We start from the raw sequence: 26449 nt of genomic DNA, 5'->3' as shown, positions 1-26449 counted from the left end.
TAACATGATGAGGAAGGGAAAAAGAGACAGCCAGAGAGGAAGTGATGTTAGTCTGTTTGGAGGTTGCTGAGTCATTAGTGGGCCGGATGATCACTGATATAACGAACACCCGGGGGCCAGCACAGGGGGCGGTACCGCGTCACACGGCATGTGCGCTGAACAACAGCACGAGTGCGTGAGGCAAGAGCACGCGCTCCGTGGGACGGCCCGTGCTGTAAACACCACGCATGTCATGCATTCTGTTGAAAACATCAGTTTATGACTGTCCAGACTGGTTAGGTGCTGGCTGACTAAGAGAGTCTTACTGGTTGATGAAATAGAACATTATTGCATGACTTAAAAAAAGTTTAATTTGTATTTGGTTTGCAATCTTCCTAAGAAAACCGCTTTTTCCACAAAATATATATTTCATTTTGATTTCATGCTTCAAACAGAAATGATAGAAAGATGGCTTTGCAATGACATTAGGGTATATAAATGATGCCAAAATCTTCCATTACACTGTCCTGCATCTTGCATTTTGTGTGAATTGTAATCTTGTCTTTTGGTTTGTGTACTTAAAGTTCAAAAATTAAAGCAAAAAATATAATTTGCATTTGTTAAAAAATGTACTCGATGCATTACCAAAAATTGGCTATATGACGTTCATTTAATATATAAAACCATTTAGGTTTGATTTTCATCAAAACTGACTGTTGTGATAGGTATTGTTGTAAAATCAATCATACTGTGATTTAAGACGTTGGTCGTGATGCCAGAATTTGCGTTTTTGAGCAAACCATTCCTTTAAGCAAGGAAGCCATGTGCACAAACCACCGCACCAGCAACACATCTTAAAGATGTTTATGAACCATTTTGGTCACCTTGTCAAAAAGAGCTTAGCTTGCACACCAAAGAAAACATCTATATGTGTGATGGGTGTTCCTCTCCCTGTGTAGGTTAATGCTTCCTGTCACCCAATAAGACAGCAAAGAGCGCGTGGTGCCGTCTATAGAATGGTCCCCTCCTCTTTTTTTCTCTTTGACTAAGCGAGTGTTGTGGTTTTTCTGATCTATTGCTTTCTTCATATTCTAAACCTTCATTTTGTCATGCTTCAGGGCTTCCAACAGAACTTTAAGAACGCATTTACTTCTCACGCAGAGTTAAACGTTCACAGGCGTCCGAGAGCGCTGGTGAATGAGGATGTGGGGAACGAGAATGGGGAGATTGGTTCCAGTTGTGTGGCAACATGTCTGGTGCAGCGCGGCACACGTGTGCAGATTTTTTAAGCCTCAAACGAAAATCTCCCCTGGCTGCAAATGGCGACTGTGATCTGATTCCGAAGGTGGTTTGCACCACGTGTGGAGGGACTGCGCACGTTCACGAGCTGATTCCGCATCGAGCACCGCGGGCCTGTTGGTGACTCGTATCAGATGCCTTTGACGTTTTCAACTTCCTCAGTCTTCCTCTTCACATCAAAGATGTCGTCGCAGATATTTCTGCCTCTGACCTTTGGTGTTATAAAGCAGCCTGAGCGATATTAGTCACTCTCTTCCTGTACTGGAGAGCTGAATGAGTGAGTGAGTAAAAGTGAAGAATCTGTATCGTACCAGCTGAGTTCAAGAGATGCTGTGGTGATGAGCTAAACTGATACGCTTTGTTAGCGTTCATAGAAAGTTGGATTCATTGAACAGTTTCGGTACATAGATTCCTACGTCAGTAGATGTGCAGCGTAAACAAAGGGATGAATTGTTCACGAACGCTAGAATATCAAAACTTTACATGATATATGAAAACCAATCTTTTTGATGCAATATAGAGAATTTATTCTGACTAAAAAGAGGATAGGATGCTGATTGGTCAATTCAATTGTAGCGACAGATCTTTCAGCACAGTACCCCGTCCCTACATTCAGAAGCGAAGAAAATCAGCGCGAGAAAACTTCATCAGAGCTACTGTGAACATGAATAAATATGCACACATGTAAGATGCGCATGAACATACAATCATGGCACTACACATGCACACAACTTTTTCGAAGCCAATTGGCAAAGTGCTCTAATTCAAAGATATTTAAGGCTAAAATTTTCCAATTAGATAGATTAAGGGCCGGATTTACTCTAAAGGGCAAATTGGCATGAGAGTGCAATCCCATAAAAGCGCTGACTTTTCAATCCAATTTAGCCGTCAATCCAATTCTAAACATATTATTAGTTTGCATGTAAGCTTAGCTTATGAAAATGAATAATGTATGGTTTTGTTACTCCAAATTACTTTCTATATTAATATGCAGCACCCATAGAGTCCACGTGTTAACCTTTGCTTGAACATACTACATTAGCTTCAAAATAAGGCTTAAATGAAGTATGAACTTCATAATTTTATCATTAACAACTTGAGGCAGTGCTATATTATGAACGCAGCCATACACAATATACTTTAGTTGATGCAATTAGGGTTGCAAGAGGGCAGAAAATTTTATCTAAATTTCCAGAAAGTTTCCAAAAATGTACTGGAAATACTCTGCCCCTTTACAACCCTAGCCGCAATATAGCGCCGTCTCATAATTTATTGCTTATTGATGCAGTTTTTGATGTTGTTCATCTGTTGTTCGCAGTGATTCCCTGCTGTGCTGGTTACTGCAATGAATGGTAACACTGTCCAGCAGACCACGAGCACTGCACCGTCCGTAGCACCTCCTTGTGGATGGAGGGAGTTCTGCGAGTTGCATGCCAGCACCACGGCCCGAGAACTTGCCCAGCACTACCGGCGCTTCGTCAGAGAGCAGCCGGTGCAGGATGTGGTCCCGCCGGAACGTTTCTCGAAGCAGTTCAGCGCTCTCTTCCAGCACCACTTCAGCTGCGAGGTGGCTAAAGATGCAGAACCTGCCCTGTGGCCACCACTGCCTCCTCCCTTGCTGCCCATGACTGGCCGTTTACGCATCACTTCCTTCTCAGGGGTGCTGGATTACCGGGAGACTGTGCGGCCGGGAGTGACTCCGCTAGTTGCCGTGTTGGCACCCAAACCAGATACCGCCGGCGTCCCTAGGGAACAGGAGCAGTTGCTGCGATGCTCTCCTGCAGACACTACATGCAGAACGCGGCATCATAGCCAGGAAGACGAACACCTGGAGCGTAGGACCAGGTCTGAAAGATACTCGCCCCCTTTGTTTTCCTTCCCTTCTCGTAGTGACGTAACCAACTTTTCTGTCAGGGGATTTCGAGAAAGCGTATGCCGATTCTTTAAGAAATCCCCGCAAACTGATGAACCTTCAGTTGTTTTCCCAAGGGATGATTCGATCAAGGGAGGCGCACCCTCGGCGACTGTTGAATGCACCTCTCAAACCCCACCTCAAACTGTGCAGGTAGCCGCCCATCACACCTCGCAGAAGTGTGCGCGGTGGGAACGATGGAATCTGTTGCGAACTGTGAGACGGAGGCAAGAGACAGGAACTGTTTGTAAAGAGGGGCAGCTACAGTACCTGGAGGTGGATGACACTATCTCAGACATGCCCCCGCAATGGCTGCGCTGCCGCCTGCAGGTCAGGAGGATCAACGAGCACACTGCTAGTGAGAGGTACCAGCTGGAGCTCTATGACCCACCCAAGGTAAGGCGAACTTTCGAGATCTTCATGCATCTTTCAAGAGTGACCACTACTGTTGTTTTGGCCCGATTTGATAATTGTATTTGTAGTTCTTGTTGGCTTATAATAGCTTGCTATATTGGTCGGATCTTTTATTTTAGATTATTTTTAAACTATTCAACTATTTAAAACTTGGAAAAAAAAATCTAATGGAAATTTGGAAAATTCTGTCATCATTTACATAAACGTATGGCACATCAGGATGTTGCACAAAGTTTTACATCAATGACAAATCATCCAATTGCATTTGTAAATTTTTGTATGGTATCTGTCTTGAAGTCTTATATTTAGCCTATATGCAAACATAAAATTAAATTCAAGAGCTACATTAAAATATGGCATGTCAGTGTGTTGCAAGACGTTTGTCAATTACAAGTCATGCTAGAACCAGTTGCATTTGTAATTTGGCGTGATTTGTTTTGAAGCATTAGGCTATACTTTTTTTTAATGTGAATGCGAATTAAGAGCTATGCTGTATATAGTTAATAAAAATGTAAAGTTTTCACATTTTTTCAAATATGGCACACCAAGATGTGTTGCACGAAGTTTAATGTTAATGAAAAATCATTTGCATTTAAAAATTTTGCCATGTCTTGTAGCGTTATGCTATATTTAAATATACAAATATGAGTAAGATTGAAGAGCTGCATCATGCTTAAGTTAATAAACAAATTTAAGTTTCATTCACATATATTATGATGGGATGCATTGCACAGAGTTTGATGTCAATGACTAAAGTCATGCAAGAACCAGTTGCGTTTGAAATTGTTGATGTCATATCTGACGTGACTTGTCTTGAAACATATTTAAATATATCAAAAAGTAAACGTGTTGTAGCTAAAAAATGTGAATGTCATTCACTTATATTCAAATATGGCATGTCAGTTTATTGCATTATGTTTATTGTCGATGACAAGTCATGCAAGAACCAGTTGTTTTGGAGTGTTATACCTAAATGTATGCAAATATGAATGACTTAATTCGCATATATTCAAATACGTCACTTCAAGATGTGTTGCACAAAGTTTGTATGTAATGACAAATCACACAAGAGCCAATTGCATTTTTAACTGTTGTCTTGAAGCGTTATGTTTAAATATATGCAAATAAAGTAAATAAGATTTGGAAGCTGTGCTGTGTTTAACGAATGCAAATATGGCACTTTAAGATGTGTTGCACCAGGTTTCATGTGAGAACCAATTGGGTTTGATAGGAAAAATGGTGAGAGGGGCCATGAGACCTTAAATTTGAATATACGTGAATACAAATGTGAGCTATGGCAGAGGGCAGGATTTTCAGCAAATAACAACATAGGTTTAAAACAAGGGCGAGTAAATGATGAAAATGGCATGATTCATCTAGTATGTGATATTTTCACATTAACACTCATTTATCCTAATTAATCCGCCCACATTTAAGACAAGCTGCCAATTTGAAACAGGATCTGATTGATACTATTATGTGTAATGAAACTAATAAGGACACAATTACGGTTTTGTCTGCCTTTCTCTCCGCCTTGCTCCATTTCTCTTGGTTACACAGCATGATAGCCTAATTGCTAGTTTTGCTAGTTCATTCAGGCAGCAAATGACGTCTGTTCACTTTAGGGGTCACGGCACGGCCATATCAAGGCTCTGATTGGCTGCTGAGGAATCTTGGCAGAGATGCAAGGACTTGCTCTGAATGTCTATATAAGGAAAAGGCAACGTAGGCCAAGAAAGTTCAAACACTTTAAGTGTATACACTCCAATAAATGTCAGAAGCATCCACACTTGTTTTAGTTTCAAATTAGCGATGCATTCATCAGTTCTTTTTATGGACATTTTATTAGTTTAATCATCTTAAAGAGAGAAACATGTAGGCTTTTGCTGTGCATGCATCATTATTTCGCTGCTTGCATCTTACGTATGTGTGTGCTTAATGTGAGCACTGGTGTCAAATCACCTTTATTTATATAGCGCTTTTAACAAAGTAAATTGTGTCAAAGCAACTGCACAATATCAAAAAAGGAAAATAGTGTGTCAATAATGTAAAATGAAAAGATAAAAAAAAAGATTTTCAGTTAAAGGCATTTCATTATTGAATTCAGTGATGTCATTATCCAGCTCAGTTCAGTTTAAATAGTGTCTTTGCAATCAGGTCGACGATATCGCTGGATATGAAGTGTCCCTAACTAAGCAAGCCAGAGGCGACAGCGGCAAGGAACCAAAACACCATCGGTGACAGAATGGAGAAAAAAAACCGTAGGAGAAACCAGGCTCAGTCGGGGGGCCAGTTCTCCTCTGGCCAAACGAACCAGCAGTTCAATTCCAACTGCAGCAAAGTCAGATTGTAAGGGCTCAACTGGTTCCAGTGGTCTTTCCCGATGGCTGTGTGAGTGTGGAAGCTGCACTATAGAGTGCACACTAGTCCGTGCCTTGATTCTGTAACTCTGCACTCTATGTTTGGTGTGTTCACTACAATAGCAACAGTGAGGGCAGCTAAACTAAGAGAGGAAGCTGCAGGCTGGCTGATAATTTCTTTGCGTGAGAAACTTTGTTTCAGGGAAGTCCTAACTTTAAAACCAGCCTGTGCACAGCAGATAAATTAGTATGATTATCTGCTGTCAGATTTCACAGAAGTGTTGTATTATTATCAAGTTAAAAATGTAGCAATATACAGTTTAGTGTCATTATGCAAACATATACAATAGGGTCTGGCTGCAGACTTGCACTCTCAGACACTTGCACTTCCGCGAGTGACGTCACTTGCAGTCTTTTTATTTTTTATTTTGTTCTATTTATTGATTATATTTAGTTTGAACCTCTCAAACATTTTACGACAGTCGCCAGGTGGTGAAGACAAGAAAAAAGAAACTAAATTACAATGTCACTTGCAATCGCCGCTTGCACTTTCCGCTACCTGCGACGTCACTTGCATTCGACACACATCGTGTGCATTGCCAATGGAGACAAGACGCTGTGGTGGTAAAACGATTAAAACTAATTTAGTACAATAACGAACAGGGTCCTGCAAGTCATCTGTAGGAGAAAAAGACAAGACCCGCAAATCTGTGGCTACAGAACAGCAGAATGTGAAAGCAATGCGCAAAGTTTCTCGTTAAGCGGTTTCCTCACGTAGAAAACAAGTCTGAGAATGCAAGTTCTGAGAGTACAAGTGCAAGTCTACAGCCAGACCCTTCTCAACATATATGACTGCAGAAAGCCACGAGTGACCAATCAGAATCAAGCACTGGAAACTGTACGGTTTCTTGCTTTCTTACATGTATGTGATGTTTTTTGGAAGGCTTGAGAAACATCTGGTGTTGGCCTCAAACGATGTTCATTTTATCAGGGCTTCTAGGGGTGGAGACCACAGACCTTTAATTGCTGATGTAGTCTGAACAAGTTTGGTTGAGTGCTTAGAAAGTTTGGTGAGTGCTTAGAAACCTTAAAATGAAAAGATGATGAAGACGGGCACCAGGAAATCCAGCAGTGTGGATTTGTGGATTGGATGAAATTTTAGAGACTTGCGTTTGTGTTGTATGTCGACGTCTTTCGAGAAAGAAAACATGCTGTATCAGTTAGATTTCAGAGTTTGCAATTATTTTTGTGTCTTGTTTTTCTAGTATTATTTGCTGTACAACAATTGCAGCCAGTGCTGTGGAAAAATATTTCTAATTCTAGAAAACCGCATCCTCCCATCTGGAGCGTGTTAGAGCTTCACGGTGACCTTATACACATGCAGATGCTCACACAACTACATCCAGAGTCGTTTCAACTCTTTAACAAGCCAACAACCGAATTAGATCAACACAGTATTTGGTATAAAAACAGGCTGCATGAATTTAAACTGAAACCAATGCCCAATTGTAAAAGATGGTAGTTGTATATTGTGTTTTTGCTTGCGTTTTTTTAAAGTGAAATATTGATAGCACCTTGTATCTGCCAGTATTTTTCTTATTTATTTTCTTCATAGAGATTTAAAAAAAATATTGAAGCAAACCAACTAGCTCTGAGATGATTCACAACTTGCTAACTTATATGAAGAAAGAAAAAAAGTTGCATTAAAGTAAAAAAAAACTAAAAAGACACTATACTCTATGGAGAAAATGAATGGCACTGAACCTGACTGTTACGCTCTGTTTACATGCCCTCGTTTGATTTCCATTTGACTTTTGAAGAAACTGTTTGAAACTTGCCTGTAACCCAAACTGAGACTCAAAGTTTCATTTCTTAACATGATCAAGAGCTGCTCTGATCTCGTACCCGTCTTTATCAATATGAAAATCTGCAGATTGATAAGTAGTCCACAGTCATAACGAAATCAGACATGTCCCTTTTTCCCCGAAAGCATAACACTTGACAATTTAAAACCAAGAATTATATCACACACAGAGATGCAGAGAGCAGCAAACGCTTTGATGCATTTTCAAAGATGTAAAGGCACGCACACATAGTTGCAGACCTTGCGCTGATGACACACGATGATGACAACAGCATTTTTTATTTAGATCAAAACTGCAAAGGACTAATTTTCCTATGTATCACGTTTTTATAATTTGCATGATTTAATTTGAATTGTATTGCATGCATTGTTTTCAGTACATCACTCTTTTCTCATTTGCCGTTTTGAAAATGCGTTATTTGAAATTGCACTTTCATGTCACATGTGGTCTGTTTGGGTCGCAACCCAAAACTGACTGCTCTTTAGGATAATTTTGCATATATCTGGACCTGCATAGTTCATGATAATATTAATATATGTTATGTATTTGTTGCTTTGCATGAATCAATGCTCTATACAGTTACAAAAAATGTAAAATTACTCAAAATCAGTGTAGAATAATCAATACAGCTTCCAAAGAGTCGTCATTTTGAGATATAATAATTTGAATAGCCTGATATAATGTTAAATCAAATAACCTTTCATTTATTAAGGTCATGCATTTGTTCTACACCCCACTTTATTTCATTTATTGTTGTGTATATATATATATTTTTTATTATCTGTGCACATTGTTTGGCCTATTTAATAATTTAGTGTTTTTACACCTCATGGTTTCCATTAACTGACTGGTTTGTTTTGTCTGTGGTCTGCTGCTTTATTTATTTACTGATGTAGCTCAATCATTAGTAGTGAAGAAGCACGTCTGTCAGCATAACTGATTCACACTGGTACATGTCTGCTTGGTAGCGTCTGCAGCATCGGGACTGAGATGAGATCCTTTGTTTGCTTTGCATATGACAGTTCCTCATCTTTGGGTGGTTGTGTGTTTTTGTGTAAAACACATTTACCCAATACCTTTGAGAGCTGTGCGCTCAGAGGACAAACATGGCCATGTGGGTGGTGGGTGTGAAAAAGCCCCTGCTCAAAATATTGACTGTGTAACATTGCAGTGTCGCCAGTAATTCAACAGTACAGCCCCACGACGCCTGTGTTATGCTTCACTGAATGCTTATTTTTTGGACTCAGCCACTGTTGAAGGCCCCAGTGTGAATATTCACAACAGCTGTGTGGTGTGTGAAATACTGTATACAATAAGTTCTGAGTGAATTTTTATAGGCCTTTTTTAGGATAATTCATTCTAGCGGTAGCACTTTAGTATAGACCGATTCTTATTATTAACCAGATGCTTATTAGCATGCCTATTGTTTACACATTGTCTGTTTATTGCTACATATTGTGCATGACCATATTCTACATTCCTAATCCTACCCAACACCTAAATTTAACAAATACCTTACTAACTATTAATAAACAGCAAATTAGGAGTTTGAGGCAAAAGTTATAGTTAATGGTTTGTTAATAGTGAGAATTCGACCTTTAAATAAAGTGTGACTGTCCTAACAACATATTAATCAACATAAAGTATCATATTTGTGTGTTTTTAATTAATGTGTATCTTTAATTGTAATATCCTTTTAATTTTTTTTTTTGTAACACTTTAGGATATGGGACCAATTCTCACTATTAAGTTGCTTTTTTGCATGCCTATTATTAAAGGGATAGTTCACCCAAAAATGAAAATTTGATGTTTATCTGTTTACCCCCAGGGCATCCAAGATGTAGGTGACTTTGTTTCTTCAGTAGAACTTAACTCAAACCGTTGCAGTCTGTCAGTCATATAATGGCAGTCAATGGGACCCACGGCTTTGAGAGTCAAAAAAACATACACAGACAAAACCAAATTAAACCCTGCGGCTCGTGACGATACATTGAGGTCTTAAGACACGAAACGATCGGTCTGTGTAAAAAACTGAACCGTATTTAAATCATTTTTTACCTCTGATCCCCTGCATTTTGACTCTCAAAGCCATGGGTCCCATTGACTTCCATTATATGATTGACAGACTGAAAAGGTTTGAGTTAAAAATCTTTGTGTTCTACTGAAGAAACAAAGTCACCTACATCTTGGATGCGCTGGGGGTAAGCAGATAAACATCAAATTTTCATTTTTGTTTGAAGAGTTTGCTTTTGACTGATTCATTCAAAGAACCAGTTCACAGGAATATTTTTATCCTAAATTGTACTACATTGGACGTGCTGTATGTTTGTTGCTGCATGCAGTGACAACACTATAGAATTTGAGCATCCTAATATTGCTAAACTTACTGAAATGTAGTTTGAAAGCACTTTTTGAACCAATTTATTAAAATAAGTAGAATAAAAACACTAGTAGTCATAATTTTAGCGGTGTCCAGACACCATCTTATTTCTCATCCATGAGTGTGTAATTTACACCTGGCATTTTCTGTCTGACCACACTAGAGATGCACTGGAATCATGATATAAGTGCAATCCAGCTAAAAAAATATCTAGATATGAAATGCATGTTAATGCCAGGTGTAAAGAGGCCTTATTTGTTATTTCTGCATCGCATGAATCCAGCGGTCTTCTGCATGTCAGGATGAGCAGAGGCCATCCCAGATGCAGAGACCTGCTTTTGTTTCCAGTTTTGGTCTCCTGACCTGAGCACATGGTGTTTAGGTTTTTCAGCGTGGTTTTCAGTGTGTAAAGCATGCCTGGGCTCTTTAATTTGTATATCAAAGGTGTTTGCTTGCAGCGTGTTTGTGTAAATGCAGTGAAGTTTTGTGCAGTGTGTTTTTCTCTCAGCTAACAGCTGTTTCAAGATGGGTCTGCACTGCAGGTGGCGACGTGACGCTCCAGTTTTGATGCGTCATACCAAGACCGTTTCGATGCAGTATAGATGCTGTCAAACATTGCAGTAGGTGTATTTATGATTTGTTGCATTGTGTTTGTGATGTATACTGCAACACAAATTGAATGTATACTGCGGTTGCATTCTAGACTAGGGCTGAACAATTGTGGAAAATAATCTAATTGCGATTTTTATTTTTTTTTACCAATTTTGCGATTTAATATGCGATTATTTTTTTAGAGCTTTTTATATTCTGTTTTATTCAACAAAGACAAGTAATAAATGATTGTATAGTATGCAGTGTTGGGCACGTTACTTTAAAAAAGTAATTCGTTATATTACTAGTTACTTCTCACAAACAGTAACTGAGTTACATCATTATAAAAGAAACGAATTACCAGGGAAAGTAACTGTTACTTTTTTTTTTAAATGTTCAAATATGTAAAATAACTTGGATGCCCCCAATTTGAAATCTGTTAAATGAATGAAATGGTCACTAAATAGAATACAGGGCTTGCAAAATTTCTAAATCACTGGTAGCCCTTCGGGCAGGTACTCTTCAGATTTTGGTAGCCCGAAAATGATTTAACTAGCCCAAATAAAATAAAGACCATAAATGTCAATCAAAAACATTTTCAATACACAAATATCAAGGAAAGAGTTTTATTTTACTATTTACAAGGTATCTGCAGAATTCTTAAAAATCTATTTAAGGCTATTTTAAAAATTCTTTCTTATACCATTTAACGTATTTAAAACGGTCTAAGGCCTTAAAAACTCTTCAGTTTAGTTGTATCAAATTTAAGGACCCGTGGGAGCAATGTTCCCTTTTTTTTTTTTTTTCTTGCTGAGCAAAACTTTTCTCTATTGGGCAGACATTTCGGTCACCAGAGCAAAAACATTCTTTATACCAGACCTGTACAGCATGCACACAAAAAAAGTGTGTAACTAAATGATGTGACCCTTGATGTAACTAAATGATGTACATTTTAGGTCGCCTGAGAAAACATTTTTACTGTACAATACACTGCAGTTCAAAAGTGCTCATCAAGGCTGTATCTATTTGATAAAAAATACTGAATATTATTTCACAAAATAATATTGTGAAATATTATTGCAATTTAAAATAAATGTTTTCTATTTTAATATACTTTAAAATGTAATGAATTCCAGTGAAGCAAAGCAGTATTTTCAGAGTCGCATGATCCTTTAGAAGTCATTTTAATATGCTGATTTTTAATCAATGTTGGAAACAGTTGTACAGTTTTATTTTATATACTGTATTTTTTGGGACCCGTGATATAAAAAAAAAAAAAAAAAAGTTAAAAAGAACAGTGTTCAGTCAAAATAGAGATTTTGTGTTACAATATAAACTATTAAAAAAAAATGTTGTTTTTTAAAGATACTTTAAGTTTAAAGCAAGTTAAATAAACTTTATTCAGCAAGGATGTGTTAAATGGATAAAATTGATGGTAAAGACTTCTATTGTTAGAAAATATTTCTATTTTGAAGAAATGCTGTTCTTTTAAACTTTTTATTAATCAAAGAATCAAAGAAAAAAGTAACACAGGTTCCAAAAAAATATTAAGCAGCACAACAGTTTCATCACTGATAATAAATCTGCATATTAAAATGATTTCTGAAGGATCATGGGACACCGCTGGCGTAATGATGCTGAAAATTCAGCTTTGATCACAGGAATAAATGTTATTTTAAAGTATAGGTATTAAAATAGGAAACCAATATTAGAAATTGCAATAATATTTCACTATATCACAGTTTTTTCTGTATTTTTTAAATGAATACAGTCTTGATGAGCAAGAGACTCAAAGACTCAAAACAAGGTCAATTATTTATCAGGTTTATAATATAGCCCTAACATAATATATTATCAAAACAAACTATTTAAACTGATAGAATAGAATACGAACTGAAGCAAAACTTAAGCTGAGATCTGTAAGTTAAATATATAAAAAACGTGAACATATGAATTCTTCTATAGCTGTCTTAACATCATGATGAAGTACAGTTTGTACAATACTCTTGTGTGTGTGACTGAACATGTTTCAGAGTTTTGATACTCATCCTCCGCTATTTCCAGCACTTAATCAAGCCACTCTTCTTTAATACATGAGGACGTTTTATTTCAGATGTCATTGCGTTTGCGTTGTCTCTCGTGTTGAGTGCACCGCAACTATTGAAGTATTCAGTTCTACAGAGACTCATTTGGTGCATCGTTCTCTTTCTATGAAACCGGTTCTAACTCTGTCGTGACATCAGCTCTATAGCGGTTTGCCCGAGCATTGCTATTCTTTCCCTTTTACTGGCGGCATTCAATCAAATGGCTTCCCAACTCATTTTTTGTGCGCGAGGCACATTATTTCTTCTGCGCGGCCGCAGTGGAAGAAGAGCGCGGTCGCGGTCGCTCATCTTAGAGGGAACAGTGCGTGGAAGCCCTGTATTTACGATAGCCCATCGGGCAGGGCAGTGATGCATTTTGGTAGCCCGACTGGAAAACACAATAGCCCCGGGACGTCAGGCTAGCGATTTTGCGAGCCCTGGAATACATTTTTATTATAAAACATTGTACACTAATCTACACTATTGTAATGTTTCTGTGGGACAATGTGAGAGACACCTATCAAATTCAATTGATTATTGTAAATATTATCAACCCTCTACTTGGCAATAGAATCTCCATTGGCTTGTAATTATTTTTTAGTTTACTCACCAGACTAATATTAATTATCTGATATACTAATATATATATAAATGGAAAATGGCACAGTTTTTTTTAAATATCTCACTTAGCATCAGTCAGTCAAACATTATATGATATTATGATAATTTAGCATTAAATGATGATAGAACTTTAGTAATTAGAATAACCATGTATGAATGCATATTTGCCATGTTGGCTGAATTTAGGTCTGGTGGTGGTGCTTAAGATATTGTTTGTCATTTTTAGTGTTTATATAAAAAAAAAAGGGGGGGGGCTACAAATAATACTGATAAGATAAAACTACTACGAATTCTACTACTAATAAGAACAATATAAAATGATTATTGAGCTGCTGGGTTCATGAATATTAATCAGGTTGTCTGCATTGGCTCGAACTGATTCGCTGAAATCAAAACAGGGAGAATAATAGGTGAGCGCCAGCCAATGAGATTGCCGTTTGCGCATTAGTCCCGCCCACTGCCGGAAAAGGAACTCCGTTGTTTTGACAGGAAAATACAACAAAGGATATAATTTACATATTATATCATTTACATTTAGCGCATCAATTCTGCATGATATGTAACTGTGGACTTGGCAACATAGCGTGCCAACTTGATGCTTCCTCTGAAGACTGCTTAGATGTGTTTGACTTGAAGCAGCGCAGCTAGACCGATCGCTGTGTCTCAAATATATATAAGAGAGCGGGCGTCTCCTTATGCTTTCTCTTTGATGTTATACACCGATCGATCTTCAAGTCGAACACCTCTTTGCTCTCGCGTGTCACGTGACAGAGTGTAATCGCAGCTTCTGCGATTTCACATATCGCGATATTATCGCAAATGCGATTGCTCAGCCCTACTGAAGATGAACGAAGGTCTTACGGGTTTGGAATGACACGAGGGTGGGGAATTAATGACAGAATTTAGATTTTTGGGTGAACTAAGCCTTTAATAAATAAATAAAGATTTATTTATTCAATTCAATTCAATGCAATGCAACAGAATAGCCTTAGATGATTACATGTCATCAAAAACCAAACTCAATCTCATACACACACACACACATTTATAATAATATTTTTATTACTACATATTGAATCTACCAAAAATGTCATATTAATATTTTAAGTGTTTTATTTATGCGACAGACTAGCCTGATTGCATGTTATAAAAAGACCAAATAACCAGTTCATACAGTAAATCAGAAAAAATCAGCAAAAGGTTTTAACGATAAAGATTTTTAGTTCGAAATAAAGATGCCAAGCAGATTTTATTTTAATAAAAAGAAAATAAGTCAAATAAACAAAATATTTACATTTTTATATAAAACATTTTTTTATTTACTATGCTATTATATACTATATGATTATTATTATTATTAATAATAAATACTGAATGAATACAATTCTACCATAAATGCCATATTAATAAATTTGAAAAATCTTTATGTAACCGAATAGCCTAAGATGATTGCATGTCATAAAAATAAAGAAAAAATAATATGCCTTTACTTTGGACATTGTTTTAAAATGACAAGACATTATTTGTCTGCAGTTTTTGAATCACTTTCACTTACAAAATGTGTATTTTTTTCCAATAAAAATTTTGTATTTTTCCATTTAAAAAAATGTGTATGGGAATTATATTTTTATCCAATTTTTTAGAATATGGAAAATTCAAAGAAATCAGAATGGAACTTTCTTTTACCACTCACCTACCCCAAATGAGAGCATATTGGTTTCTGGCATGCAGCGAATCACTAGCAGTGCAGTCTGGCTGTGAGTGGATTATAGATTCTATATTGCGAGCATGTGTGGGCATTGTTGCAACTCTTTATGTTAAAACTTGCAACCGCTGAGCTGGTATACCTGACCTCACTGAGCTACCCATGGTAAGCACTGCTCGCTCCCCCTCAGTCTCTCTTTCTCTCTCTCTCTATTCATCTCTGTGTCTCGTTGTGAGCGTGTAGGTGCTGTGGTTCAGCTCCTCTAGTCCGTAAACAGGATGCTCGCTCGACCTGTGTGAATATGAAGATGAATATGAGTAGCTGTGTGTGTGTGTTTTATCATGTGTACACGTATTTTGCCATGTGTCATTGTACTCACACTTTCCAAAGTGTATGTGCATTTATTGTGAATAAGGCAATAAATAGTTTTATGTAATTTAAGGGCTGATGCATTTTCTCAACATGCTATTGTTACAGGCAAACAAGTGCTTTTGAATCTGCAGCTACAGATAAACTGCTCAAGCTGGGAGAAAGATTGAATTTAAAAAAAGAGAAAAAAAACCTCTTTTGCTAAATGCATTAATGCACTTTTTTAGTTTTTTCTTTCCTGCAGTGCATTTAATGCAAAAAACACTTTATGCATTAACACGGCTATAGCGGTGGATGACGAATGGTTTTGCTAGCTGTTTCAGATTACAGAAAATGTCCCTTTTTTAAAGAAAAGTAAGATTTGTCCATCATCGGGAGGTTTTGACTGACACAGGAAACTTGCGCTCTCTTTTTTTCTTCTGCGCTTCTCCCTCTCCCTCTCTCTCTTTCTCTGTGTCTTTCTTTCATGTGTATTTTCTCAGTACTAAAGCTGTGGTGGGGCTTTCGAGAGCAGCAGTAAAGGTCAGAGTGATTGACACTCTGTTTTAGCAGCGCACAGGGAGAGAGAGAGGGAGGTAAATAAATGCAGGAGTGTAAAAATAAAGCCTGTGAAAACCATGTGTAAACCATTCTGACTTAGGAAGGGATCGGTCTTTAGCACAGCATGTACGTTTGTACAAATGTGTGTGTGTGTGTTTAAAAAAGAAAATGTTATATGCTGAAAAACATGCTAACTGTCAACACCACTGAAGATCATTGATATAAAATACTGAATATATACTCTAAAATGCATGTTCTTAAATTAGATGGAATTATTTTCAAAAAATGTGGAAAAAATATTAAATTGAATCAATGCAAATATTAATAAAATATTAAAATGTATATTTGTGTAAGGATTTCATTAACCATTATTTCAATGGAAAAGCATCAAATGTAAAGTGTCACAGAAATTGTGGGAATTTCAATTTAATTTTCACTGTAAATTACAAGAGAACTGTAAACTGTATTTTACTGTAAATGTTTATGAAATGTTCCATTGGATTTATTACAATTTTATGCACTCAAAGCTGTCAATTGGTTAAGTTCTCTTACTATAGTATATGTACAATCGTAAGAATACTTATCGTTAACCAATTAACTAGGGATGCACGATATTTATCGGACCGATAAATTATCGACCGATATGAGAGAAAATTACGTCATTTTTATTGCTCCGATAAATAAATAAAATCCGATAACTAGATCCGATAAAGTATGCTTGCTGGTAAATCAATCAATCAGTCTGATTTATCTGAGATTCATCTTCTTTCCGAGTGCAAGTGATTGCAGCTTTAAACTGCAGTGACTCTCAGCATGTGTTGTGCTCATTACGTCATCATTTGCGAACATGTCTTCGGCGGTCTGGAAATTTTTCTCGGTGGCAGAGGAGGACAATGCCATTGCTATTTCCAACGCATGTTCAGCAAGGATTCCGAAAGGAGGAAAAAAGGCATCAAGTAGGGTTGTGACAATGAGGGAAATTTTCCCACTGGTTAATCGACATGTGTCAACACCTTACCGGTATCACCTCGGTGGATGGGGGTCGTTTGAGTCTTCTCTCTTTTCCTCGCTTTCCTTCGGTTTTTAATAGCTTGTAAGCTTTGTGCGCGTTGTATTTTCACTTTTCAATTAGTGGCAATTCAGCGTCAAGCAGTTGTTTGTTTTTAGTTCGCTTGAGTTTTCTCACTTTCCTTTGCTTAAATAGCTTGTAAAAGCATCGTGCGTATTTTATTTTCACGTTTAAATTAACGGTAATTCGGCATCAATTACAACATACAACATAGAACATATAGCTAACTTTTATTAACAAAACGAATAAAAATGCACCATGCTATATGCCTAATATAAAATAACAGGTAACTTACAAATTTTAAATATGCATGGTAGGCCTATACAAAACTGAAAATCAGTAAAGACTGAGGAACAAATAATTATAAAACGTAGAACGTTTATTAGTGAGATGGATTAGTTTTGAGGCACGAACTGCATACACCTTGATGTAAAATAATGGGAAAAATATCACAGTTTAAATAAAATTAAAAATCAGCAAATACTGTGGAACCAAATAGGCTAAATGAGAAACAAATGTTTAAAAAATAAATATATAAATAGACCTTCCAATATCTCCTTAGATAAATGGCAGGTCAACAGGCTTTTCAAAATCCAAAAATATTTTTAAAACAGGCGCTTTTACATTTAGTTTTGAAACTCTTCTGCCATCGTCTTGTCTTTTACACCTCACTCTTGTCAGTCAGCTCGACTCACTCTCCTCATGTGATCAAATTAAATCTGATCTGTGATGCGCGACTGTCGTTCATTCACAAAAATGAACCGAAATACATGCCTTACAGACATGATAAATATATCTAAAGAAAGCTTTAAATTGCTACTTAACAAAATAAATAAAAACAAAAACTATTTAATACAATCGTTATCCGTGAAGATTCACTTCTCTCTAATGGTGCGTCTAACGAGGAGATGGCGAATCCTTACTATTTCCTGCGGACACATTCATGGTAATTACTTTTGCTGGGGCTTTTTTTGGGGGGGGGCGTCTGAACTATGACGTTAATTGACGTTAAATTGGCCCGAAGCCTGGCCCTAGGGACATAAAAAAAGTAGAAGCCCGACTTGGGGGCTAAAAGTGTATTGTAATGCAAGCGTTACTGAACATGTACCGAGTAAAATATTACTGAAAATTGATTAGTAATGCTTTACACTACTGCGTTACAGCAAAAAGTAATACGTTACTGTAATGTATTACTTTTGTAACGCCTTACTCCCAACACTGCTTAAAGACTATATAACTTTCTCATCCTCGTGCACTAAAAACGTTGAATAGATGCATTTATGCATGAAATATTTTAATATAAATTTGTTGTTAATGACTTGTTAATTGCAGATAAACCATAGTTCTGTCATAATTCTGTTAAACCATTTCTGTTACAAAGTATTGTGGTGCCTTACACAAAAAATAAAAAACATTTGAAGAGTCAGGACTGATGTTTGCTATAGTTAGGCCAGAGCTACTAAAATATCAGTTTAATCAGTGAATCTTAGATTTTGTATTCTCCTGGGTGCACAAACTGCAGATTATATGAAAATTATAATATAAAAATATGAATTTATCGGTATCGGCCATGAGAAGGACTTAATTATCGGTTATCGGTATCGGTTAAAATTTTTCATATCGTGCATTCCTACAATTAACAGCTTTTACTGTAGCATTTCTACAGATTGTGTATATATCTGTGATGCTATGCTAAATTTTTAATTGTATTATTTTATCATTTTTAATAGATATTAAATTATTTTAGATTATTATTTATTTATAAATATTTTATTTATGCTTGTCTGTGTGTGTATACAGTGATGCTATGCTAAATTAAAACTTTTTTATATCTAAATTAAAATGTTAATATTTAATTTTTTTAATATTTTTAAAATGTACATGTATACACACTATATATGTATGTATATGTATGTGTGTGTATATAATTAAGTAATTACAGTACATATATATTTGTACAGTCATATCTGTATTTTTATTAAGCAGACCAGGACCATAGACTTCAAATCTGTACTTCGTAAGCTTACATTCTCACAAAAGATCTTCACTGAGACTGATCTATTCCTAGTGTCGTTTCTAGAGTCCTTTCTGATTATTTCTAATTTCATTACATGACTCATTTTGAAAGGTTGTTCTGAGAATGTGAGCTAAAGTAACTATTACGAAGTGGAGGTATTCAGATGAATAGCATGGCTGTTTGTTGTGGCATTTTAAACGACACTCGTACACAACACATGAACAGTTAAATGCGGTAACACCAGAGAACGTCTGTGAGTTGAAATTAAACTCTTTAATGTGAGGATGAGCAATGAAATCCTTGTGCGATTTAAAAAAAAAAAAAAAAAAAAAAATATATATATATATATATATATATATTTTAAAAGTTAAATCAAGTTAACAAATAGACCCTGAGGTTGGCGTCATGCATTTTCACAAGGACAGCTGTTGTTATACATTAAAACTCAAGTTGGCTAGACTCAAAGTCGCAGGAAATGCATTTCAAACTTGTGTCAGAAAATAGATAAACAACATTCTACACAGCTTCGCAAAATGTTTGTGTTGTGTTAGAGCAAGAGTAAATATTCCAGTCTCCGACAAACAGAAACACGGGCCAAATATGGTCATAGAAATCAAGCTAATGTGGATTTCTTCGTTTAAGAGCTGTCATGATTTTTTCACACTCGGCTGGCAGCAGTTCTGGAAGTCACGTCACAACAGTGTTGGGGAAGCTAGTTTGAAACCTTAGCATGCTTAAGTTAGTCATAGTTAAACTACAGTCAAGCTACCCTTGCAAAAGAATAAAGTAGTTAGGTACACTACAAGCTACAACACTGAAACTAGTATATCTTTTTAAATGTAAGATTTTCTGGCATAGAACCACTGAAGGTATTTGAATAGTTAAATTAAATTATCAAATGTTTTGTTTGTATCTTATACTATCCATGTACGTGATTGATTGCTATGGATTTTGTTATATTTCAATCCGTTTTGACCTTTACACTAAAGCTAACTCCTGATGTTTCTGGTCTATGATTACTAGTTTAATGTAATGTGTTTAATGTATTAGCAAGTGTCCAAATCACTCAAATCAAAAAAGTTCAGTATTCTAGTGTAAGAACAACAACATATCTAATTTCGTATCTAAGCCATCAACTTTCACAATTAGCCATCAACTTTCATATCTAAGTTGATGGCTAATTTCGCTGGTACTTGTGACTAGTGACAATAAAGGGCTACTACATATCCACATGTTCTAATCTGCTAATTATAAAATTATAATCAAAAAACACTTTTAAAATTTTACCAGAAATATTTTTTACCAGAATTTATTTAGGAGAAAAATGTAAATGTGCAGTATTTCTGGGAAAAAAAAAAAAAATTCATTGGAGATGCTTTTGATCATTCAAATGTAATGGAAAATTAAAATAGAATCCAGAAAATAATGGAAAACAGAATTTGGTAAAGATAAAGCTGTAAAACTCAATTAATTAGACAGGCTTTTTGATTAATAAAAATTTGACCCTGGACCACAAAAGTCGCTGGGGTATATTTGTAGCAATAGCCAAAAACACATTGTATGGGTCAAAATGATCAATTTTCCTTTTATGCCAAAAATCATTAGGATATTAAGTAAAGATCACGTTCCATGAAGATATTTTGTAAATTTCTTACCATAAATCTCAAAACTTCATTTTTGATTAGTAATATGCATTGCTAAGAACTTAATTTATACAACTTTAAAGGCGTTTTTCTCAATGTTTTGATTTTTTTTGCACCCTCAGATTCCAGATTTTCAAATAGTTGTATCTCAGCCAAATATTGTCCTATCATAACAAACCATACATCAATGCAAAGCTTATTTATCCAGCTTTCAGATGATGTATAAATCTCAATTTCGAATAAATTGACCCTTATGACTGGTTTTGTGGTCCAGGGTCACATATATAGATGCCCTATTCGACCGCTCCAGGCACGTAGATGCGGCCGCCATCTTGGAACGGTCTACTTGATGTCATGCACCATACTGTAGGTTCACACGGAGCCGTTCTGTGCAGGATTGTGGCATGTTTTGAATATTCAGTGAGTACTTTGGTGAATGATGTCAAGTTGACCTCTACAATATTGACTTACGACTTGCATATAATGGCCCATAGAAACAGTCGCTAATGAGGCATCTTTGTGTGTGTGTATATATCAAATCAAATCAAATCAAATCAAATCACTTTTATTGTCACATCACCACAGCACGTGTGCCTTCGTGAGTGAAATTCTTGAGAGCGTGCTCCAGACACTGCAAAAACAATTTACATATAGACATTACCATACATACGTACAGACTTATACAGATGACAATGTGTAATATACACATACATATACTCAGTACACACAGTGTACTATTAGACAGACATACAGTTACCGATACACATTATACACAGTATGTAGTACACATTCTACGTTATATACACACAGTAATATGCGAAGATGCAGCAGATTATATATAAACCGGATGTGCAAATGTCATGGATGTGCATTGGATGGTATCCGGTGCTGGCAAAAAGATTGTTGTATTTGTGCAGTAGTGTACTGGTAGTCCAGTTTGAACTGTATGGGATTAAAGTGCAGTGCGTATACTGTAAGGTGGGATTATGCTGTAGGTATATTAGTTTTGACTGTTCATTAGCCTGATAGCCTGAGGAAAAAAGCTATCCCTCAGTCGGCTAGTGCGGGATCGGATGCTGCGGAGACGTCTTCCTGAGGGCAGCAGAGAGAGCAGTCTGTGGGACGGGTGGCTGGAGTCACTGATGATCCTCCGGGCTTTCTTTATACACCGCCTGGTGTAGATGTCCTGGAGGGAGGGAAGCTCACCTCCAACAATGTGACGGGCAGTTCGCACGACCCTTTGCAGAGCTTTGCGGTTGCCAGCAGTGCTGTTTCCAAACCAGGCGGTGATGCAGCCTGTCAGGATGCTCTCCACAGTGCAGGTGTAGAATGATCTGAGGATGCTGGGGTTCATTCCAAACTTCCTCAGCCGTCTCAGGAAGAAGAGGCGTTGGTGTGTCTTCTTCAGCACTGCATCTGTGTGAGCGGACCATGTGAGATCCTCAGTGATGTGAACACCGAGGAATTTGAAGCTGTTTACTCGCTCCACAGGTGTCATGTCGATGGTGATGGGTGTGTGTTCTCTGCTCTGTCTCCTGAAGTCCACCACCAGCTCCTTGGTCTTGTCGATGTTGAGTGAGAGGTGGTTCTCTTGACACCATTTAGTCAGGGTTCTCACCTCCTCTCTGTAGGCCGTCTCATCGTTGTCAGTGATCAGGCCTATCACCGTTGTGTCGTCAGCAAATTTGACGATGACGTTGGAGCTGTGTGTTGCTGTACAGTCGTGTGTGTACAGGGAGTACAGGAGTGGGCTGAGGACGCAGCCCTGAGGAGCACCAGTGTTGAGGGTCAGCGGGGATGAAGTGTTGTTGCCCATCCTGACCACCTGACATCTGCCTGTCAGGAAGTCCAGGATCCAGCTGCACAGAGATCCGTTTAGTCCCAGAGTCTGGAGCTTCTCAACCAGTGTGGCAGGCACTATGGTATTGAATGCTGAGCTGTAGTCCACAAACAGCATTCTCACATAGGTGTTCTTATTTTCCAGGTGGGAGAGAGCAGTGTGCAGGGTGAAGGCAATAGCATCGTCTGTGGAACGGTTTCTGCGATATGCAAATTGTAGGGGATCCAGTGAGTCAGGCAGCACAGAGCAGATGTAGTCTCTGATGAGTTTCTGATGAGTTTCTATATATATATATATATAGATATATAGATATATAGATATATATATAGATATATATATATATAGATATATATATATATATATAGATATAGATATATATAGATAGATAGATATATATATATAGATAGAGAGATAGATAGATAGATAGATAGATAGATAGATAGATAGATAGATAGAGATATATATATATATATATATGATTAGAACTGCATCGCATATAATTATTTAATTAAATCGTAGCATTTGTGAATTCACAATTATGCTTTATTATGATTTTTATGTGAGTTTAATATATCATGCAGCCTTGGAAAACAGTCAAATAATGTGTTTTATGGATTCTCGTCCATGAAATGCACCACTTCCGGTATTTTGCCGGTTAGTCGACACGAGCAAAATTAAGTCGAGGACTTTTAAAAATCAAATAGTCGAATAAAATTGACGAATCGCGACAGCCCTAATTGCTTTTTGTTCATGGTTGTATGCATAGTAGTTTAAACAATCCTTTTTTTGTAATCATATGTATATTAGTTTCATTCATCTTTTGTTTGCAATCTACTAGTTTAAATAATTTTTTGTTTCGGAAATATATGTATGCTAGTTTAAATCATCTTTTGTTCATAACCGTACTAGTCTAAACCCTCTTTTGTTTGTAAACATGAATGCTATCTTCATTCATCTGTAGTTTAAATAATATTTAGCTTGCAGACACATGTATATTAGTTTTAATTGTCTTTTGATCGTCTCCATATGCCTTCTAGTTTGTTATCTTTTGTTTGTAGACCAATAGGGTAAATGTACCCATTAAGCACACTTACATTTTTTAGATCAGAATATAAAAAGAAAAATAATTTATTATCCTACTTGATGTCTTAACCAATTGATATGTTTGTTACTATATACCTCCTGTAATGTGAAGTCAATCAGATCATTGCACGCTGAGATATGGGTCTCCATGTGTTCATTCTGTCTGGCGGCCATTTTGAAAGCTGTCTAAAAACTTTCACCAAAAGAGGAGCCCTGTAAACGTGCGTTTTTTAGATGTTTAAGCCTTTATTTTGGTTAAGTTTCACTACTCATGTTCAGACTTTTGCATATTATATCCTGGAACTTGGATGTGGGAAATAATTACATTAGATCCAAAAGAGAGTTTTAGCAACACAGCACAGATGCTACAGAACACAGTTAGCTGACTAGCTGTAGAAGATTGTGTGCTATGCTAACATATTACTTCACAGGCATTACTATGGGATGATATTAGACTCAAAATGATTAATAGATGCACGCAGAATTATCTATGTACTGCATACATTTTATGCATGTATCTTACTAACCACGAACAAATGTCTTTCAATTTGAGTCTGTGGAATTCAGGATTAAATGATTGTGCAGCGATTTTAACAAATACAGACATGTTTGAGCATAAAAATGTTGTGATCTGCATTAATATATCATAAATTGCTCATACAAAAAGGAATCCGTGCATATGTGAATCAGGTGACACACGTGCATTTATTGACATCTTGTTTGCATTAATCTTGTTCGGTTCATTTGGATTTTGAGACTTCATTTTCGCAGTTTGCAGCATTTCACGACGCCCACACACACAACTACCAATGAACAAAGCCCAGTGCAATTCATTAACGTGTACACGATTTGGAAAATTCGCAAATGTGCATCACTACACTGAAACAAATGCTTTTCAGCCAGTGTCTGCAGAGTTAAGAATTACATCAATGTGCAGCATTTTGTACAAATAGAGACTTATTTTTGAATACAAATGTTATAGTTTGTATTAAACTATCATAATTTGCGCATGCAGCGATTAAAATGTGCATTTGTGGATCAGGCGATGCACGTGCATTCATTCACATCTCTTCTGAGTCGATTCTATTTGATTCATTTAATTTTGAGACTTTCATTCCGCCCGTTTAGCCTTGCCCAATCCACACACACACAGCTCGCGATCCACACGCAGCTGAGCCTAAGAACATCAGCGACCACTAGATGGCACTAGCCCCAGTCACCTGTGCTCATTCCATTGTGTACGCTTTTATGAATGTTACATTGTGTTTTCTTTGTTTCTTTTTGGTTTGGCTATTCTACTCTGCCCGTAGAAATATAATAAAAATGTTTTATTGAACTTGTTCTAATTTAACTAGTCTTAGGACACAGAATAGCTCATATTAATTTAGCCAAACAAGAACGTCCTGATGGTACCTTTGTGTTTTTTTTTCTGTAATTCAGCGGCACGTTGTCAGTTATTCCTTCCTTGTATTATTATTATTATTATTATCATTAAAGGGCTATTATAGTTGCTCATTTAAGCCATTAGTAATTGCACGTTTATATTCAATGAATTAAACTATTACATTAACTTAAACTGTACTGTATTAAAACAATGAGCCTTTTATAGGCTATTAGCATAAAGCCTGCTGGCTAATGGAATGACAATGAATGTTTGGGGATTTTATTTAGGCCTACTTATTACTAAACTGTTTTCTGAGTCAGTATCGTCTACAAAGATGAAGTTGACAATGCTAATTTTACTTACTTTAATATTAAAGTAGCCTATAAATATCGTCTAATTACTATTTACACTTATTGCAAATATCTGCTACTTTTACAGCATGTATAGAATGGCTATTTTCACTTAGTGTAAACAGCAAATCTCTAAAAATGCTACTGTTGTTACTTACTGGGGCTAGTGCCATCTAGTGGTCGCTGATGTTCTTAGGCTCAGCTGCGTGTGGATCGCGAGCTGTGTGTGTGTGGATTGGGCAAGGCTAAACGGGCGGAATGAAAGTCTCAAAATTAAATGAATCAAATAGAATCGACTCAGAAGAGATGTGAATGAATGCACGTGCGTCGCCTGATCCACAAATGCACATTTTAATCGCTGCATGCGCAAATTATGATAGTTTAATACAAACTATAACATTTGTATTCAAAAATAAGTCTCTATTTGTACAAAATGCTGCACATTGATGTAATTCTTAACTCTGCAGACACTGGCTGAAAAGCATTTGTTTCAGTGTAGTGATGCACATTTGCAAATTTTTCTAATCGTGTACACGTTAATGAATTGCACTGGGCTTTGTTCATTGGTAGTTGTGTGTGTGGGCGTCGTGAAATGCTGCAAACTGCGAAAATGAAGTCTCAAAATCCAAATGAACCGAACAAGATTAATGCAAACAAGATGTCAATAAATGCACGTGTGTCACCTGATTCACATATGCACGGATTCCTTTTTGTATGAGCAATTTATGATATATTAATGCAGATCACAACATTTTTATGCTCAAACATGTCTGTATTTGTTAAAATCGCTGCACAATCATTTAATCCTGAATTCCACAGACTCAAATTGAAAGACATTTGTTCGTGGTTAGTAAGATACATGCATAAAATGTATGCAGTACATGGATAATTGTGCGTGCATCTATTAATCATTTTGAGTCTAATATCATCCCATACATTACTGG

General features: G+C 36.6%; 1 protein-coding gene across 1 annotated transcript in view; it reads left to right on the top strand.

Annotated features, from left to right (window-relative positions):
* LOC306870401 (SH2B adapter protein 3-like) overlaps positions 1 to 26449 on the top strand; it is a 52164-nt gene that overhangs the window by 6885 nt on the left and 18830 nt on the right. Inside the window, exon 2 of the mRNA XM_079417640.1 lies at positions 2597 to 3586. Coding sequence (XP_079273766.1) covers positions 2624 to 3586 — 963 coding nt within the window. The 5' untranslated portion in view covers positions 2597 to 2623. The remainder of the gene's footprint in view (positions 1 to 2596; positions 3587 to 26449) is intronic.

Source organism: Barbus barbus, assembly GCF_936440315.1.
Source record: "Barbus barbus genome assembly, chromosome: 5".
Taxonomy (NCBI): Eukaryota; Metazoa; Chordata; class Actinopteri; order Cypriniformes; family Cyprinidae; genus Barbus; species Barbus barbus.
This window is presented reverse-complemented; position numbering and strand designations above follow the sequence as displayed.